The 20,895-nt window shown below is 37.8% G+C and overlaps 1 protein-coding gene across 5 annotated transcripts in view; it reads right to left on the bottom strand.

Annotated features, from left to right (window-relative positions):
• TASP1 (taspase 1) overlaps positions 1-20,895 on the bottom strand; it is a 275,223-nt gene that overhangs the window by 47,077 nt on the left and 207,251 nt on the right. For all 5 annotated transcript variants that reach the window (XR_014314979.1, XR_014314980.1, XR_014314981.1 and 2 more), the window contains one exon: positions 16,245-16,355. Coding sequence is in view for 2 of the 5 variants with exons in the window: in XM_082743712.1 (XP_082599838.1) it covers positions 16,245-16,355 (111 nt within the window). In the remaining 3 variants the exon portion in view is untranslated. The remainder of the gene's footprint in view (positions 1-16,244; positions 16,356-20,895) is intronic.

Genomic DNA, 20,895 nt, shown 5'->3' with positions numbered 1-20,895 from the left:
CATGAATGAATGTTGTACTTTGTCAAATGCTTTGTCTGCATCTACTGAAATGATCATATGGCTTTTATCTTTTCTTGTTGATATGATGAATCATACTGATGTGAATACTGAATCACATCTATATCCTGGGAATAAATTCCATGTGATCACGGTGAATGACTTTTTTAATGTATTGTTGAATTCAGCTTGCTAGTATTTTGTTGAGGATTTTTGCATCTATGTTCATCAGAGATATTGGTCTGTAGTTCTCTTTTCTTGTTGTGTTTTTGTCTGGTTTTAGTATTGGCTAATGTAGGCTTCACAGAATGAATTTGGAAGTTTTCCTTCCTTTTCCATTTTTTGGAATAGTTTGAGAAGAAAAGGTATTAATGCTTCTTTAAATGTTCAGTAGAATTCACCTGTGAAGCCATCTGGTCCCGGACTTTAGTTTGTTGGAAGGTTTTTTTTTTTTTTTATTACTGATTCAATTTCATTGCTGATAATTGATCTGTTCCAATTTTCTATTTCTTCCTGAAAGTTTGGTTTCTATTTCTTCCTGGTAGTTTTTATGTTTCCAGGAATTTATCCATTTCTTTCAGGTTGTCCAGTTTGTTCACATATAAGTTTTCAAAATATTCTCTTAGAATCCTTTGTATTTCTATGGTGTTATTCATTACTTCTCTTTCATTTCTCTCTTTCTCTCTCTCTCTCTCTCTTTTTTTTTTTTTTTTTTTGTCTTTTCATTTTTGTTTTAGTTTTTAAAGTAGGCTCCACACCCAGCATGGAGTCCAATGTGGGGCCTGAACTCAGGACTCTGAGGTCAAGACCTGAGTTCAGATCAAGAGTTGGATGTTCAACTAACTGAGCCACCAAGGCATCCTCTCTCTCCTTTTGATAAGTCTGGCTAATGATTATCAATTTTGTTGATCTTTTCAAAGAACCAGCTCCTGCTTTTACCGATCTGTTCTAATGTCATCATTGTTGTTTTTAGTTTATATTTCATTTATTTCTGCTCTAGTATTTATTATTTATTTCATTCTATGGGTTTGGGATTTCATTTATTCTTCTTTTTCCAGCTTCTTTAGGCATAAGGTTAGGCTGTTTATGTGAGATTCTTCCTGCTTCTTGAGGTAGGCCTGTATTGTTATTAACCTTTCCTCTTAAAACAGCTTTTGCTGCATCCCAAATATTTCACACTGTTGTGATTTCATTTTAATTTTTTTCCATTTTTTTTTCCATTTCCTCTGTGATTTCTTGGTTGACCCATTCATTGTTTAGTACCATGTTATTTAACCTCCACGTTTGTTCCCTTTCCAGATTTTTTTCTTGTGGTTGATTTCTAGTTTCATAGCATTGTGGTGAGAAGAAATGCATGGAATGACTTCAATCTCTTTGAACATGTTGAGATTTGTTTTGTGGGCTAACATGTGATCTATTCTGGAGAATGTTCCATGAGCACTTGAAAACAACTGTGTATTCTGCTGTTTTAGGATGGAATGTTCTGAATTTATCTGTTAAATCTGTCCAGTCCAGTGTGTCATTCAAAGCCACTGTTTCCTTGTTGATTTTCTGTTTGGATGGTGTTCTGTTTGGATAGATGTCCACTGATGTAATTGCACAGATGTTTGGATTAATGTCCAATGATTAGTTCCTTTACGTTTGTTACTAACTGCTTAAAGTATTTGGGTGCTCCGACGAGGTTACATATTTACAATTGTTGTATCTTCTTGTTGGATTGTGCCTTTAATGATTATATAGCATCTGTCTCTTGTTTTAAAGTCTATTTTGGCCCAGGGGTGCCTGGGTGGCTCAGTCGGTTAAATGTCCAACTCTTGATTTCAGCTCAGGTCATGATCTTGGAGTCATGGGATTAAGCCCCACATTGGGCTCCACGCTGGGTGTGGAGTCAGCTTGGGATTCTCTCTTGCTCTCCTTCTGCCCCTCTCCATTGTCAGTGTGGTCTCTTCTCTCTCTTTAAAAAAAAACCAAAAAACAAAAACTCTATTCTGTCCTATAGAACTATTGCTACCCTGGCTTTCTTTTCACATCCATTTGCATGTGGTAAAGGTTTCTCCATCCCTTCACTTTCAATCCATATGTGCCTTTAGGTCTGAAATGTAGGCAGGTCTCTTGTAGGCAGCATATAGATGGGCCTTTTTTTTTTTTTTTTTTTTAATCCATTCCATCACCCTATGTCTTTTGATTGGTGTGTTTAGTCCATTTACATTCAAAGTAATTATTGTTAGGTATGCATTTGTTGCCATTTTGCTACTTGTTTTTTTACAGTTGTTTTTGTAGCTTTTCTGTTCTCTTGCTCTCTTCTCTTGCAGTTAGTTGGTTTTCTTTAGTGATATACTTGGATTCCTTTCTCTTTAGTTTTTGCAAATCTATTACTGGTTTTCGATTTTTGGTTACCTTTTGGTTTGTATATAACATTTTCTGCATATTGGAGTCTATATTAAGTTAATGGTCACTTAAGTTTGAACTCATTTTTTACTCCTCTCCCCCACATTTTAGGTATATGGTGTCATACTTACATCCTTTTGTTTTGTGATTCCCCTGACTGATTTTTATAGACATACTTACTTTTACCACTTTTGTGCTTCCTACTTTTCTTACTCTTGTTTATGGTCTTTACTTTCAACTCAAAGAATCCCCTTTAACATTTCTTGTAGGGCTGGTTGAGTTGTCATGAACTCCTTTAACTTTTGTTTGTCTGGGAAACTCCTTATCTCTCCTGATATTCTGAATGCCATCCTTGCTGGAAAGTATTCTTGGCTGTAGACTTTCCTTTCAGCACTTTGAACATATCGCTACTCCTTTCTGGCCTGTAAAAAGTTTCTGTTGGAAAATCAGCTGATAGCCTCAATGGAGGTGTCCCTTGTTTGTAACTGCTTTCTTCTCTCTTGCTGCTTCTAAAACTCTCACTTTATCATTACTTTTTGCCATCTTAATTATGATATGTCTTGGTGTGGACCTCCTTGGGTTGATCTTGTTGCAGGGGGGCGGGGGGGAATCTCTGTATGTCCTGGACCTGGATTTCTGTTTCCTTCCCTAGATTCAGGAACTTTTCAGCTATTATTTCTTGAAGTAAATTTTCTGTCCCCTCTTCTTTCTCTTCTTCTGGGATTCCAATAACATGAATGTTATTATACTTGATGGTATTGCTGAGCTGCTTCAGGGCCATTTTAAACAATGAAGCCATCAGCAAAGGTACAAAAATGTGAAAAACATGGCATTAAACAGGTTACAAAGAGCTTCCTCATAGTTATGAGAGTTGAGACATGAAGGCAGAGCATCGCCTTATTCACCTCAGCTGGAAATGTGCATGTCGGGTGACAAATTCTTCACCACTCTGCAGGTGCCAACAAATGACTGTATAAGTATCAGGAGTACTGATTATGAAATTACAAATAAGTTTCAGCAAGTAGGAAAATCAGCAAATATGAAATCTGCAAATGTTGAGGACTGATTGTAGTTATTAAAATGATGTACTCTTTCACCTAGTAATTCTTCTTCTAGGTAATTATTCTATAGATATGCTTTTATATTTATGAAAGAACATATTTACAAAGATACTCACTGAAGTAGTTTTAATTAGGAAGAAACTGGAAATAGCTCCGTTGCCTATTGGTGGGAGTATATATAAATAACTACAGTACTCTACATAGTGGAATACCATGGAACAATTAAAAACAAAGGAAGAAGCTGGGGCACCTGGGTGGCTCAGTGGGTTAAAGCCTCTGCCTTCGGCTCAGGTCATGATCTCGGGGTCCTGGGATCGAGCCCCGCATCGGGCTCTCTGCTCAGCAGGGAGCCTTCTTCTCTCCCTCTCTGCCTACTCGTGTTCTCTCTCTCTCTCTCTGTCAAATAAATAAATGAATAATATCTTTAAAAAAAAAAAAGGAAAAAGCTCTACATGGAAGATATGGAACCATCTACATTGAGTATTTTTCTGACTTTTTGTCCATGAATCACAATATAACAAAAACAAAATTTTAAAGTCCCACAGGTTGTCACTTAGTACATGTATTTCTTTATAAATGAAATTTCACAAAATAATACCTACCCTTTTACTTACCATGCATTGGTTTATACTACTGGGTTCCTTATAGTATATCCACTGATTTAAAAGATTCTGTCTATGACTCACTAAATTGACTCCAGACCTCATTAATATAACAGGCTTCAGTTTGAAAAAACACTTACTTACAAGATACATAGTTTATCTAAAATAAAAGGCAAGGTAGACAATGATATAGAGATGACGCTGCCATTTCTGTGGAAGAAAATAAAAGGGGACCATGGAAGAATATGTTTGTAAATACATGGGATCTCTCTGGAAGAACACTTTAGGAAGTGGCAACAATAGCTGCTACTATAAATATGAGAAGTGTTTGGTTAAGGGAGTTTAATGGAGCGCAATCTATTTTTCACCATATGTCCTTTCCCAAAACCTCTGAATTTTGTCCTATTTTGGTTTATTTCCTTTTTAAAAAAAAAAATGCCCCAGGAATTCCAATCTATGTTATCTGTTAAGAATTTCTTCCTTATTTAGATTATGACATTCTGAACTTCTGAAATTTGATGTAATGAGAAGTTACCATATATTTTTAATTATCCTTCATGAGAATGCTTTATTATGATGTGAAATGATCTAGTGCTTTCAAACTGTTTCATGTCTCGTGACTACCTAAAATATGACCAAATCTTACAAAGAACCGTGAATAAGTCCCTTCATAAATTTACACTGGACACATACATTTAGGGAAAAACCTATTATGTTTAAAGAGCAATTAAAACAAAAAAAAATTTATTCCTGCTAGAAATTTTAAAATACCAAAATCACTATAAATTTTTTAAAATGAGCAGAAAACATTTATTGGGGGCGCCTGGGTGGCTCAGTGGGTTAAGCCTCTGCCTTCGGCTCAGGTCGTGATCTCAGGGTCCTGGGATCGAGTCCCGCATCGGGCTCTCTGCTAGGCAGGGAGCCTGCTTCCTCCTCTCTCAATCTCTCTCTCTCTCACTGCCTGCCTCTCTGCCTACTTGTGATCTCTCTCTGTCAAATAAATAAAATCTTAAAAAAAATTTATTGTCTCAAGGGCAGTTTGTATCACAAACTTTGATAACTGTTTAATTAAGTCCTAATTTACAATTAAGGCCTGGTAAGTCGTACAAAGTTAGCTCAAATATAGTTACATAGAGGCGAAAAATAATAGGAGTAGCATTTCTTATGATGAGTAATATCTAAAAGTCTACAATTTGTTTCATACATCTAAGATGGAAATTTATGGTAAGAGTATTAAGAAATGATTCTAATAATAATACTGCAAACCGGGCAGATATTATATCATAGTACTGGGATTTTTTCCATGTATAATTATTCCATGTAGTGGATCATGAACTAAAGCAATATTTAGGATAAATGTATGGCCCAGAATGACATATCTGAGTGTGGGAAAGTGCCAGGTTTCTTTGCCAGTGGCTGGCCACTGTATACATCTCAACTACTAATTTGAAAAGCCTAATGATTTTTAGAAAGTCAAAGTCCAAGGGGCACCTGGGTGGCTCAGTCAGTTGAGTGCCCAATAACTCTTGGTTTCCACTCAGGTTATAATCCCTGGATCCTGGGATTGAGCCAAGAGTTGGGCTCTGTGCTCAGCAGAGAGTCTGCTCAAGATTCTCTCTCCCTTTTCCCCTCCCCACTCTCAAATAAATAAAGAAAGCCAAAGCCCAGGCATTGTGAGGCTACTGAAAATGGCCAGACCATGAAAAGATCTCCATCAGAAAACTTTAAGAGCCCCCAAAGCCATGCTAAAATAGATTCCTGAATGGGTTTAACATGTGAAAGATGGTCACAGGGTTTGGCAAGCTCTTCTCTACCAAGTGACTTGACAACACATCATATTACATAAGTGTGATGTGAAAAAAGGCCAATAGTTCCAACCCTGTTCCCATGCCAGAGAAAGGGTTAAGTGGGATGTGCTGTTCATGTGCTACTCAAAAATGACATGTTTAGGGGCTCCTGGATGGCTCAGTCAGTTGAGCAACGGACTCTTGATTTTGGCCCAGGTCATGATCTCAGGGTTGTAAGATCAAGCCCTGCATCAGGCTCTTCACTCAACACATAGTCTGCTTGTCCCTCTCCTGCTCCTTCCCCAGCTCTCTCTCTCTCTCAAATAAATAAACAAATAAAATCTTAAAAAAAAAAAAAGATGACAGATTAATGGTATTACAGGCACATCTCAAATGGATTTGCACATAATCTTAGAGGTTATCTTTTCTGGAAATCTGCATTTAATGCACTGGAATAAATAAATTCACCCACAAGTATAATGCTCATAGTAGTTCTACTTTAGTCTTAACATCCTTTCACTATATGAGACAGCTTTTAGTCCCTATGCAAGGCTTTGACTCCTAGTGACACTTAAATCCCGGCCTTCAGTAGTTAATAGTAAAGCTACACCACCACCCCCTTGCAAGATGCTCCCTGCCAGGACCTCTTTCTCTTTCAAAATGATTCATAGGTCATCTGTTTAAGCAAACAAAATTGATCTACTAGGGTTGCAAGCAAGTTTTCTCTACCAATCGGATTCTCTTTTCTAGCCAGAGAGAAGTTCTCAGCCACCCCTTTAAAAAAATTGTTGTTCTCCAATTGTTGTTAACAACCCCCAGCTGCACTGGCTCCCACACCCATTTAAAACCCCTCTGCCTGGCTTCACATCCCAGACTTTCTTGCACAGAAAACAGAACTTTAAAATCAGAACCGTCTTGGGCTAGACAGTTGCCAAGTCAGTTACTGCTGCTTCTAGGTGGAATGGCCTATCCTCAGACATTTTGCACAGTGCTTTAAGTTATGTCTTATTAAATAAAGATAGGCTCATTTTTAAAATGGGAAGAATGAGGAACTATAAATAGAAGGGCCTCCTCTTACCTCTGTAGATTTTTCCCCCTGGTTGTTAAGTTCTTTATAACCTAGAATGTGGTTCATACACGGATGCTTTACTGTCCTGACACAGAATCATTAAGATTCATATCTTGTGTGTTCCACTGTGGCCATTAAGTAGCTTTGAGTTGGCTTACCTCTCTGAAAAGCTTTCACCACTGAACTGTAGGAGGGATGAGACTGAAGTTCTAGAGAGCCCTGGTTATACTAAGCAAGAAAAGAACTGTTTTTTCTTTCCAAGGCTCACTGTGATTTGTTCAAGACTAAAGAAGGATGTTGACTGAAAAGGAAGGAGGAATGTCAGTCAAATAGCAATATAAACCTCAAAGGACAATTTGGTTCCCTTCCCTTTTTAATCATTTTATTTATTTATTTTTAGAGTTATTGACTTGAGAGAGAAAGTGCATGAGTAGTGGGAGGGGCACAGGGAGAAGGGGAGAAAGAATCTCAAGCAGACTACCCACTGGTGGAGCCTGACTCAAGGCTCGATCCCAAAACCCTGAGCCGAAATCAAGAGTCCAGACATCTAACTGACTGAGCCACCCAGGTACCCCTTTTATCATTTTACTGTATTAAAACCTGCTGGAAAGAGAGGCCACTGGCTGGAACATGGAAGTTCTCTGCTGAACAGAAAAGCATTCAGTGAAACAAGTTTTACTGAAACATGATTTCATTCATTCAACAAATATTGTTTTAGGATTTATTTCATATTAGAGTCATCCCTATTACCCTTTGAGCAGATGAAAATTGACTATAAAATTTGTCAAAATGTTTTTCTGAGAGTTTTAGGAGAACCACAGTAATAAGAATTACATAATCACTAGACTTCTATTCATAAATCTATTCATAAATCTCTGTATTCTTTATATCAAATGGAAAATTTTGTGGCAAAAAAATACTACATAGTTAGATTATAGCTAGAACTATGCTTCTCATGATGGAGAAGAAATTACAGATAAACATCCATTTCTAATTTTTAAAAAGTATATTAGTGATATTAAAAGGAAAAAAAGTAGGGGTATCTGGGTGGCTCATTCATTAGGCATCTGCTTTCAGCTCAGATCATGATCCAGGGTCCTGGGATTGAGCCCTGAGTCAGGCTCCCTGCTCAGCGGGAAGCCTGCTTCTCCCTCTCCTACTCCCCCTGCTTGTGTTCCCTTTCTTGCTGTCAGGTTCTCTCTCTGTCAAATGAATAAATAGATACTTTTTTAAAAATAAAAATAAAAAATAAGGAAAAAAGTTCTTTTATAAAGCAAACAAAGCAGTTTATAGCTATTTGTAATCAACTTTTCTTTGTTTTTAAAAGTAACAACTAATTCTGGAATATATAAATCTCAGAGCACTACCTCAATAGATTAATGCAGCTCTATTGTTGAAAAGTTTAAATATCATGTCTGCCTATTTACTTTGCATTTAAGAATAACTACTTAATTTGCTTCCCTCCATCTTATCCTTAAAATAAGGATCAAAACATCAGGGGCGCCTGGGTGGCTCGGTGGTTTAACGCCTCTGCCTTCGGCTCAGGTCATGATCCCAGAGTCCTGGGATTGAGCCCCACATCGGGCTATCTGCTCAGTGGGAAGCCTGCTTCCCCCTCTCTCCCTGCCTGCCTCTCTGCCTACTTGTGATCTCTGCCTGTCAAATAAATAAAAAATCTTAAAAAAAAAAAAAAAAGAATCAAAACATCAGCCTCTATCTCAAGACTACAGTGAAAATGTAACAATTGCAAAGCATTGCTGAGGCACTGAAGAGATAAGCTTCTACCCATTTCCTCCAGTGTTGTATGGAAGTGTTGAATCACTGCATTGTACACCTGAAACCAATACAACAGTGTATGCTAACTAAATGGAACTTAAATAAAAATTAAAAAAAAAAAAAAAGCTTCCAACCATGGCACTGGACCCCCTTAGAGAACAAAGTTTTAGTTAAATTTCTAAGACAAGTTATTAACATTAGATAAGCACCCATTGGTATCTCTTTTCCCACTACCAACCCAATAGCTAATTTTCTTTCTCTCTGAGAATTATTTTTATGATCATGTGAGCCCAACAGAATGCCTAGTCATAAGTGCTCATGGTGGCATGTGCCATGAAATGGAAATCAGTGATACTGCTGGGATCCCTGGAATGAAGCTCCTTTGAAGTGCATGTGTTTATGGGTGCTCGCCAAAATTTTAATGCCAGTAAAACCAGAAGGTGGTTTGGAATTTTAACTTACAGTAAAATGACCTTTTATCTTTTTAATGTCCCAGGAAGCATCAACTCAATCTAACATTTTTTATTTTTAAACCATAGCATGTTTTGGTAACAGTGACAAAAAAAAGTACTTGATAAAGAACTTTGCAGGAATGCCACATTTAAGTTCTACTTGGCAAGTCAAGAGCAGTTTAATTTGCTAAAGCTAAGTCTAAAATGATAGAAGGATTCCTTATTCTTCCAAGTAATTATGTAAGATACGGCAAAAATTCTCACAGAAGAAATCATATCACATACCATTTATCATACCATTTATATAAAGTCAGGCCCACATGAGGGCTTCAAAGAGATGAGTAATGGGCAATTTCTTAAGCTGGGTGGCAGGTCCACAGGTGTTCATTTTATTATCATCCTTTATAACTTAAAAATTTATTACATTCTTTTAAAAATACATGGAACATTTCATAGTTAAGAGGAAAAACAGGGAAAGAAGGGGTAGCTGGACAATTGGAAGCAAAATCACATACAACACTTAATTATCAGCAAAATGAACACATATCTCTGGATAGTAAGAAACCTGGAGTTATTCTCTGTGTAAGGTGAGGGGAACTTAATGGGGGACTAACAATCACCGTATGTGTTCATCAGATAATCACGCTCAGGCTGAACTGTGTGCCTCACATCTATTTAGGATGAAGGACTCCCAACAGTAGCACAGAAGCCACTGGCCAAAAACAGTCTTTTTTACCTCTAAGAGCCCCTATGCCTCCTATCCTGAATTGCTTAAGATTTTCCTTAAACATCTGGACCCTGTTTCTCATTGATCCCCATACTCACTGCTTCCTAGCAACCATTCTGAGTCAGGGACGCCTGAATTTCACAAGGTCTATCAGGCTCTCACCAGCACAGTGAGGGCAAGCTATAAGGACAAAAATGCACCCATATTGTGAGATTGGCTGTTTATGCCATATATTTGCATACATCCTAATTACTTGTGTCAAATCACAAGTTTAAAACAGAAAAAGACTCACTTTTTTCTACTGGGAGGCTTGATATAACTTTGTTTACACAATTATTTGCCATACTATATACAGCAACCTCAATAAAGCTCTTCCATACAGGCCTGGAAAGCACATGTAATTGTACTTCAGCAGGTAAAAAAAACAAACAAACAACAACAACAACAACAACAAAAAATATATATATATATATATATATATATATATATATATATTTTTTTTTTTTTTTTTTTTTTCTCTAAAAGCAGAGAGAAAATTAATTCTTTTCAGCTGTTTCATTTCAGGGAGAAGCATTTGCTTTGCGTTAAAGCAGTGATTTGTAGGCTAGGCTTCGCCAGCATCTCAGGATCTGGAGAGTGGGAGGTGGACGGATGGGTGTTGCAAATACATTCACATCCAAACTGTCCTTTTTATAAGACTATTTGCAGAGGCTATCTTCTGTGATCCATTTTGACTGTCTTCAAATCTTCTTGTTCCCAGATACTCATCATTATCCAATATTTCCAAGCCATACTGTTTTGTTCGGGTTTTGTTTTGTTTTAAGAGCATTTAAAGATACTTTATGTGACATTTCATTTTTCTAGAAGAGTGTCAATTTAAAATTTCAATCAATGAGGAAATTCCATTTGACATGTAATTTGTTAATTTAAATAATTAGTGGAGCCTACTATGGAGGTGGGTACAAGGTTGGATATGACACAGTCCTGGCCCTCAAATGGTTCACAATCTGGTGGTGTGATTCTCAGGGGCAGTGGAATCTTCTAGTACTTGGAAAGATATTTTAAACACCTGGATCCTTCATGTGAGTCACTGGAGCTCAGAGATCTGTGATCTATTCCTGTCAAATAACTGGGTTCAGAAAAAAGCTTAAGAGGTGCTGGCCTAGGGAGAGGGATAGACACTTTAACACACATCTAGGATGTGTCATAGTGAATGTTATAAGAGATGCCAATTGCATGTTGCAATAAAAAGCACAAGGAAGAAGAAATCACCTGGGGAAAGGGTTTCCAAAGGATTCCAAGAAGATTCATATCTGTCCTCGGTCTTTAAAGAAGGAATGTAACTGGCCCAAGGCATTCCAAGCACAGGTAAAAGCATGTGAAAGTTACGGAGGAAAAAACAGGACCCTCTGGAAGAAGACCAAGCAATCTGAAATGGCCAGAACTGGGTGCTTTGAGGCTGGGTGGAGGGAAAAGACTAAATTGGAAATGACAATGAAAGCATATTTTGGGGTTAGATCAGGGGAGGACTTTCCCATCAAGTTAAGTAGTTCCCATCTGCCTTCTAGGGAAATGACCAACAGAGGCAGGAGTGTAGATGTGTGCTCACAGAAAAATTGAAAGCAGAGAGTGATAGTAAGAGATACAGGTTTTGTCTTTAATACATAGAGAAAATTATTCAACATTTAGCTTAGACATAAAGTAAACTAATTACATATACCTATGTGGCCCTTCTTTTAACCACAATCTCTCTGAACCTGGGTTTGGTCTCTCTAAGCCACAATTAGGTCAGGTTCTCATTTTTGCCCTTTCTGCTTTGGGGTGGCATGCTTCTCTCCTAACTGCCCATTTCTGAGCACATAATTAGGTTCTCTGGGCCAGGGAGAGAGAAGTCTTGTGACTGTATGAAGGTGAGAGAGGAATACAGTAAGGGATGTTAATGAGACAGTCTAGAAAAGAGTGACTAGGGACTGCAAAATAGGGCACTGATCCCATTTGTCTCAGAGGACCCCAAAGAAGAAAACCAGAATCTACTCATGCAATCTGATAGTCTCAGCTGCCTAACAATGCAACAGAGCACCTTGATTTGTTACTGTAGCTCTTTAGACTAACTAGAAGCCTATCTGGCAGTGAGAGGATTTAAAAGGTTCTATTTTGGCATAAATTACCCCAAAATAGAATGATTTAAAACAGAAAACATTTACTATCTCAGTTTCTGTGGGTGAAGAATTCAGGAGTGGCTTTGTTGGGTAATTCTTGCTCAGAGACTTACACTCTACTCTCCCTCATGAGATTCAGTCAAGAAATCTGTGCAAGGCTGCTGCAGTCATCTGCAAATTCATTCAGAGCTGAGGCTATATTAGCAAGAAGTCGCAGGGCCTTGCTGGCTATTGGAAAGAGGTCATAGTTTTTTTGCCATGTGGACCTCTCCACAGTGCTCCTTACTGTCCATAAAACATGGCAGTTGGTCTTTCTTTTATTACTATTTTTCTGTTTATTTTGTCCCTGCCGGGCTTTATATTAACATATAATGTATTATTCATTTCAGGGGTATAGGTCTGGGAATCATCAGTCTTACACAATTCACAGCACTCACCATAGCACATACTCTCCCCAGTGTCCATCACCCAGCCACCCAAACCCTCCCATCAGGCAGCTGGTCTTTCCGAGAGTGGGAAAATAAGGAGGATGCCACAGTGCTTTTTCTGATCTAGCCTCAGAAGTCACACATTATCACACTGCCATATTCTTATGCCTTGGAAGATTGTCTCAAGGGAGAGGAATAAGCTCCACCTCTTGCAAACAATTTATGAACAAAGCACATGTAACAAGGTCAAACAAGAGGATTTTGACTATTCCTTCATACGTGAGATTTACCAATTCTATTCATCAATCAGTGAACAGAGGATAAACCTTGAAAGTGCCCTGTATTTGAGTCATCCCACCCTTGAAGTGGCCTACTGGGGCTCTTTTAATTGATATATTTGTCAAGAGGAGAGGTTCAGTAATGGATTTCTGGAAACTCCACCAAGTGACAGTGGGGTTTGATTGAAACTGCTCTTACAGTGTTACGGAAACACTACTTATGATTTTCAGAAAAGAGAGTGGACACAGAAAAAGCTCAAGGTAGAGAATATTTTAATTATACTATTCTTCAGATAAAATATGATAGACCAATATACAGTAATCCAATTGTTGTTGTTGTTGTTTTGATTTTGGGAATTATCTTATTTGGACTGTTGAAAAGAAAGACTTTTGAGCTCTCTTGGTTTCTAGATATTACTAAGCATTACAGAGCCAATGAGTTTGTAAAGTTAAACTTTCATGAGGGTTTTATAAGGCAATAAATGAGAAGTCATGGTTCAAACATGAAGCAAATTAGGTTGTGGCTTGCTTCAGAGCAACTGACAGGGTATAGCATGGGAGAATCCATTTGACCTTGATGTGTGAAATATTCTTTTACAGGCAGAGGTTTATGACAGACTCTTATTTTCTTATGAGTCCAATCTTCTACTGGGATCTGCAGTGAATAATATATAGTTTTGGTACTGCCAATGCTGGTTACTAATTGGCACTATTCAGAACCTCTAATCAAGATGTAGAAAACGAGTTAGGTATAGTACAGAATGTGGATGTTAATAACCATGACAATATTGCTAGAGATTGAGGTGAGGTTTAGGAGTAAGGAAGAAAGAAAAAAGAAGAACACATGAACTTTCCTGAACTTACATAGTCAAAGAGGTGAGGTATGGTTGATAGAGACTGTCTGAAGTTGAGGAATCAAGAAATAAATTGGGAAATAGTATGTTACATGGGGCGCTTGGGTGGCTCAGTGGGTTAGGCATCTGCCTTAGGCTCAGGTCATGATCTCGGGGTCCTGGGATGGAGCCCTGAATCGGGCTCTCTGCTCAGCAGGGAGCCTGCTTCCCATCTCTCTCTCTCTCTCTCTCTCTCTCTCTCTCTCTTTCTCTCTCCCTGCCTCTCTGCCTGTCAAATAAATAAATAAAATTTATTTATTTATTTATTTATTTGTTTATTTATTTATTTATAAAAAAGAGAGAAAGAAAGAAATAGTATTTTACAGTTGCGATATAATTAAATTTATGATTTCAAGTTAGAGGAGAAGTCTAACAAAAGTCTAGAGGAAGGGGGGGTGGAAACTGGTTTGAACTACATTTTCAATTTTTTTTTCCCCCAAAAGGAGTCACAAACTATTGACCAATCAAGAAACAGAAGCATGAAATTATTCTATAGAATGAACATGTTTTCAACAAGAATAACCAGAACCATGACTGGGGGCTCTGGGTCTGGGGTGACCATGGTGACTTTCACATCTCCTCTCCTATCCTTTTGTACATAGATTACTCTTTTGAACAAATGTAAAAATCCAATCCATGTAGTTGGTGTCATCTATAAGTTGATACTAGCCTATGTTCACAAGGTTTTAGTAGATAAACTTCACAAACATTAAACCCTCTAGTTAGTTTTAACAAATGGCAAGATTTCACTTATTTTAGAAATTCACACTTTACATTTCATTCTTCTTCTTAAAACAGAGAGTAAAAATCAGTTTACAAATTACTACCTTGGTGATTGAAAGTATTTGACATGATTTCAAATTCTATGATTTATCCTTAAATATGCATTTCTATACTACACCACCAAAAATGAAAAACAAAAAAAACCTTACAATTTTCAGGATTAACTCTAATGGGCAAGAGTCCAGGCTCAGTAGAGAACTGATAATCCATCCTAGGAATAGTCTATAAAGCAGTTTTAATAACTAGTACTAAGGATTATTCTGTTTTTATGGAACCCAGGTACATCCTCCTACAAACTCCCTTCTATGCAAGCATGGAATATTTCTTCAAAGGATTCAACAATAATTAAGATACCAAAGAAGCAAATGGCTAATTTGTCTTGGTTTAACCAAAGACAGTCATTTAAACTACATTTCTTGGGAGCAACCTGGGTACCAAGTATAGTGGATGGAAAGACAAAAGGGGAGGCGGGGAGATGAGGTTAGTAGTCAGAATCCAAAGTGCTTTTTTCTTCCCCTTTGAGGAAATTGGGCGAAATTTTTATGAAAGCTCTTTCAGCTTCTATAGAAAAACTACTTTTCTACACTCATAAGAAATTCTTGGTTTTCTAATTTACAGACTCACTTGTACTACAGTAATTCACAATAATCATACAATATAGATCAGGCACCTCTCACATCTTCTGTAAGAAAATTTATAGAAAGGGTTGAACTACAGTTCAACAGTTCCTATTGATGAGCTACAATACTTATATTAAAAAAAATACTTAACGGAAGAATGGATAAATACACAGTGGTGTATCAGTATAATGGAATGCCACACAGCAATAAAAATGAACAAACTACTGCCACATACAACATGCACATCAGATACATGTAGTTCCATTTATATAAAATACAAACCCCAGAGAAACTAATCATGGTGTCAGAAGTCAGCACAGTGGTTCACTTTGGAGAGATAAAGAATGGGGGTGAGTTATCTGGGGGCCTGGGGTTAATTATGAAGTTCTGCTTTTAATATGGGTGCTGCTTACATGGGTGGGTTCAGTTTATAATAATTTATCAAGCAGTTGCAGTTATAAGTCGTGTACTTTCCTGAAAATATATATGATTAATTAAAAAGTCAATTAAAAATAACAGATGAATGGATTAGAAAAAGGGCCTTCTATGGGCAGAATTAGTCCACAGGTTTGTGTCTTGGAAAATGGAAGACTGGCTGGTTTTTAACCCCAGTGGTACACTTGGCTAGACACAAAACTGCACATCTGGATGGACATCTGCAAATCTGCAAAACACTCACTTGACCCTTCTTCACCACAGCTTTATGAGAGGGTAGGGCAGATGTCCTTATTTTACAGAAGAGGAAGTGGCACAGAACAGTAAGACCCAATGCACAAAGGCATCATAGCTAATAAGCGATGGAGCCAAAAAAGATTCCTAGGCCAGTAGCTCTTCACATGGTTCTGATTCCGTTTTGGGAGGGGACACAGTAAGAAGCTTCTTTCTATGTCTGTTACTGTGTATGCTGTTATGGGTTACCAGTGCTGTGTGGAACAAGCAGGAAATAAATACACAGTCTCAATGTTCTTAATATTCGACTTTAGTAAAGGTCCTAGGTTCTAAGCCCATTTGAAAAATATGCTTTAAGCATACATTTAAAAATGAATATTCATCTTTTACATGTTTACCTATGCAAAAAGATCAGAAGAATAGACATGTGTAGATACCAGTAGAGCATTCTGGCCTTCCCATACCTTAACATTATTAACTTAAGGACAAAATTCTTTCCATATCTTGAAGAAATGAAAGAGAAAGACACACACATAAGGTATATGTCCAGCTCACCTAGAAGTGTCTGCTTATCTTGGGAGGAGTCAGATTCTGCAGAACACCTGCAAGTTCGAAGAACAATCACTCCTCCAAGCACGCCATCTTCACTGGCCAGGAAAGGTGAACCTAGACAAGAATGGCAAATGGTCATTTTTTCATGAATTTTACTTTTTTTATTTTCAATTTTTATTTGATTATAAGAACAAAAGTGTGGTATGAATAAGATCTTGAAAGATGCCCATTTTCTGACAACCACCATTGTTTTTGCCTTGTATAGGCTTGATGGCAAATGCAGGCTTATGCCCGAACAGGGGCCATTTGGCAAAGACAATCCCAGATGCTGCCAAGAAGACTTGAGTAGGGGTGAAGTGTGCATTACAGTATTCAAAATGGAACTGGAAACACTACCAGATTAAAGGACCAAAACACAAATACAGGAAAAAATGCTCAGCAAGTCTCTTTGATCAGCTCTTAGGGATCACCTACCAGGCTCTCCCTGCTGTCAGGGACATGCCACCAAAAGCTTTGATTTACTACCTTAAATTGAATTTTAAACAATAAGCCACAAACTTTATTACAAACATTTAAAAATGATCCTTATGGTTTACACAAATAAGGTGAAACTGTATTTCTATTATAAGAGCTTGGTGGTTAGAAACAACCAGGCCTCTTTAGGATCTCACACACTGAACCATTGTGAGCATCTCAAGAACACTACACTTTAAAACTCCTCATTTTTCCTCCCCAAGGACATCTTCTTTGAACATCTGGCATAGCAAGTAAGCACATGGAGAACAAATGCAAAATTAACCCAAGCACTATCAAAGAAAGTAGTAAAAATAAAAACCAACCAAATTGGATTTGGGGAAGCTTCTGGTTAAACTTAGTAAATCAAACACATATATTTATCTCCACTCCTTACAAAGGCATGACCAAATGAGGACAGAGAGAAAGGCAAATGAGAAAAAAAACAACAACAACAACAACTGACCTTTTAGAAAATGAAAAGAAGATGGACATTAGTTGGCTCACCTAGTAGACCTACAGAAACCTAAGCTTTCATGGTGGACAGGGTTGAAACTGGGTTGGGGGGAGGTACCCATAAGAAATCACCCAATTTTATCAAGAAACTCAAAAAGAAGGGATACAGGGTGGGACCGAAATGAAGATGACTGGTTTAGAGTGTCCAAAAGGACCTATCCTTACTTTCTGGCCCTTTCAGTGATAGTTTGCCAACCCCTGATCTAAAGCCTCAGATTCCTGCATAGAGAGGAAGTTACTTCTTCCTAACCCAGAAGATGCCAGGATATTTAATCTCTAGAGAGGAAGAAACAGAAGGACTTGAGTCTTGGGCGCATCAGACTCAGCACAGGGCAGAAGGGAGGCTCCACAGTGAATACAGGATATGGAAGTGGAAGTCTTAATGCTCAACAGTGAAATAACCAGCTCCTTTATCTAGAGGCTCCCAGGATACAAGAAGTCAGGCTGACATCCTCCAAACAAAAGACTGGAAAATTCCCTTTCAGCCACACAACTAGCTTAAGAATAAAGACCTACCTGAGAGACCCTAAAAAAGTCTGCCTTATAGTGATGGCTTTCAGATGACAGGTATGACTCATTCAGAAGGTTTTCAGTTCAACTCTTTGGTATTTAACTGTTAAAGAAGTATAGATTACCTAGGATCACTAGTTGTTTCAGTTAGGCTCTAGAGAAGACAGAGATCAAAACTAAAAAGCAACACAGAGAAAACTTAGGAAATCAACTGAGCAAAAGGAAAGAAAAAATAAAAAGAGAGAGAGTGCAAGAAATCACAAGAACAGTCCAGAAGGTCCAATATCTGAATAATAGGAGTTAAAGGGAAAAAAAAAAAAAAGAGCATAGAAGAAATGAAATTTCAAAGAAATAATTCAAAAACATTTCTAAGAATTGAAAGGTAAGTGTCTGGACTAAAAAGGCTCATAAACATCCCAGAACAACTCATGTAGTTGCCATGGAGGTATATCATTGTGAAATATCAAAATATTGAAGAAAGAAATAAAAGTTTAAAAACTTCCAAGTGGGAAAAAAAAAAAAGTCATATGGAAAGGAAGGGGATCATAATGGGATCAAATTTCTAAACAAACTAGAAGATCAGAAGGCACCTTCCTCAAAATGCTAAAGGAAAATTATTTCCAACCAAGAATTCTATATGAGGCCAAAATGTCAGTCAAGTGTGAAAATAGAATAAAGCTCTACAAAGTCTCAAAGAATTTACTTCCCACATACTTTCTCAGAAAGCAGTAGGATGAACGTGCCTTGGCAAAGTGAAGGAATAGGGTACATAATGCAAAAGAAAATCAGATCTGGAAACAGGCAATCCAAAACAAGAAAACACAAAAATATTCCCAGATGGCACTATGCAGCAGGTTTAGAAAGTGGACAGTCCAAATTGGAGGAGGAAGCCAGAGGAGGCTGGAAAGATATTTCCAAGGGGAAAATAAATCAAACTTACAAAATATATGTTGGGTTTGAATTTATTGAGAGGAAATGTTTCAGATTTTGAGGGAAGTTTGACAATCAAGAGTGACTGGTATAAAAAAACAACAACAACAACAAAAAGAAACCCAAACAATGAGGCAAGTATTAACTGCAGAAAAAATATGAATTTGTGTAAGAAAGGAAACAGCATCACAGTACACCACATAGTGCAGATGCCAATAGCTGGAGTCAAAAAAACTCACAATACTGACAAGCTAGAAAAAAAAAGGGAGGGGGACATAGTACATCAAAAAGAGGAATGGTTTATGTAGTATGGGTAGGTTTGGGGTTGGAAATATAGGAGAATTAAATCCTTGCCTTTCCTGGTATGAATATGAAGATATCTTATTTGATATATAAATAATATCTATAATTGGAAACTGAAGGAACAGTAGTACAAGTGTGTTATGTTGAATTACAGATTTAACTTCTAAAAGAAATAGCTATGAGAGTTAAAAGTAGTAGCCTTGGGGGAGAGGAAGCTGGGGAAAAGGGGACTGGAGTTGGAACAGGGAACCATTCATTTTCATTTTAAGTCTGGGGGTATTGTTTGTCTTTTTAAACCACTTACTTGTTTTGCCTTGTAAAGAAAAACAACACAAAGTTAAACTGCGGAACTGGAGTAAATGTTTTAATCCTCAGCCTCTTAAAGAAGGGGGAAGGAGACGGGAAATTCACAATCATTGAGAAACGACCCTGCATGAGGGCTTGGTTCCATGCTTTCATGTTCTATAGTTTAGGTTTCAGAGCCACTGAAGGGGGTCAGAGTAAATCTCCCCAAAATGTGTCATTTTGGCATGTGGACTCTTTTGAGCTGAAAGGAACCAAGACCCTGCAGGCCCAAGAAACTTTTGCCTCATCCTTAACTACCTAGAAGAATTTAAGTTGGGGTTTTTTCCTAGAATTAGAATTATCACTAGGAATAAATTTTATCTGAGCAACCCATCAGTATGGCAGGGCAAATATCTAATTACCAAACATCTGTCTTCTTACTGCCTATGAATTGTCCTCCTCCCCTTTAAAGCCCCAGGCCTCTATCCCATTCCTTAGTTCAGCATGACAGAAATACGTCATTGTACCTTTCTGTCTTTGAACCTGTCACGTATAAGGTGTTCCAGTATTAAGAAATTAAATTTAACTTTCTCCTGTAAACCAGCCTCATATCAATTTAATCCTTAAACCAGCTGGAAGAATCTTTGAAGGATAGAGGAAAATTTTTCTCCCAACACTACTGTGCCATGAGGCATTTTTTAAGTGATGAAGAACCTAACATTCAGAGTGGTTCAATGACTTGCCATAGGCATGCTACAGTTGAGCAGAGTATGTGGTTTTCCCTAATGACTCTTTGAGCCCATAGTTCTTGCTTGCTTTGCAGCAATGCCTCTCAGGGAATGGGAAACTCTGGATAAGCTCACATTCCAACAGCTGTTATATCTAGTTGAACAGGTTTGAGGACAAGTACATTTACAAGTCAATGAAGAAATTCATCCAGTTACTGATAAGCACTGAGAAGAAAATGAATGCTGGTAAATGATAGAATGTATGACTTGAGCAGGGGCTACTTCACATCAAAAGTCAGAAAAAGTCTCCTTAGTTAAGGAGCTAACCATGTGAAGACTTGGGGGAAGAACATTCCAGACAGATGAGCAAGCAAATGCAGAGACCTTAAGGTGAGAAGGAACCTGGATGTTTAGGAAACACAAGACTAGAGTGGTAAGAGCTGAGTGAGGGAGAGGGGAGAGGGCAGAACATAAATTCAAAGAGAGGCAGGACCAGGTCACATAGGGTTGCAAAAGCCCTTATGGGTACAGCAAGGAGTCTGGATTTTATAACTGCATGTGTGATGAAAAGATGATGAAATCTTTAACCAGGAAAATGACAGTTCTTGTTTACACTTGCAAAAGGTTACTCTGTAGTATGAAACAGATTGGCAGGGCAAGCATGGAAGAAGCAAGTAACTAAAGAAGGTGCAGTGACAGCCCAACTGACTGATAACAGTTGCTGAGGTGAGCCTCCTAGTAGTGGAGACTGTCATAGAAGCTGAGTCTGGGATATATTCTGCAAGTAGAACCAAAAGGGCTATTCATTGAATGAATATGGGGACATGGGAAACAGAAACATCAAAGTTTACTCTAGTAAGAAGCATACA

This window comes from Mustela nivalis, assembly GCF_964662115.1.
Source record: "Mustela nivalis genome assembly, chromosome: 8".
NCBI classification, from domain to species: Eukaryota; Metazoa; Chordata; class Mammalia; order Carnivora; family Mustelidae; genus Mustela; species Mustela nivalis.
This window is presented reverse-complemented; position numbering and strand designations above follow the sequence as displayed.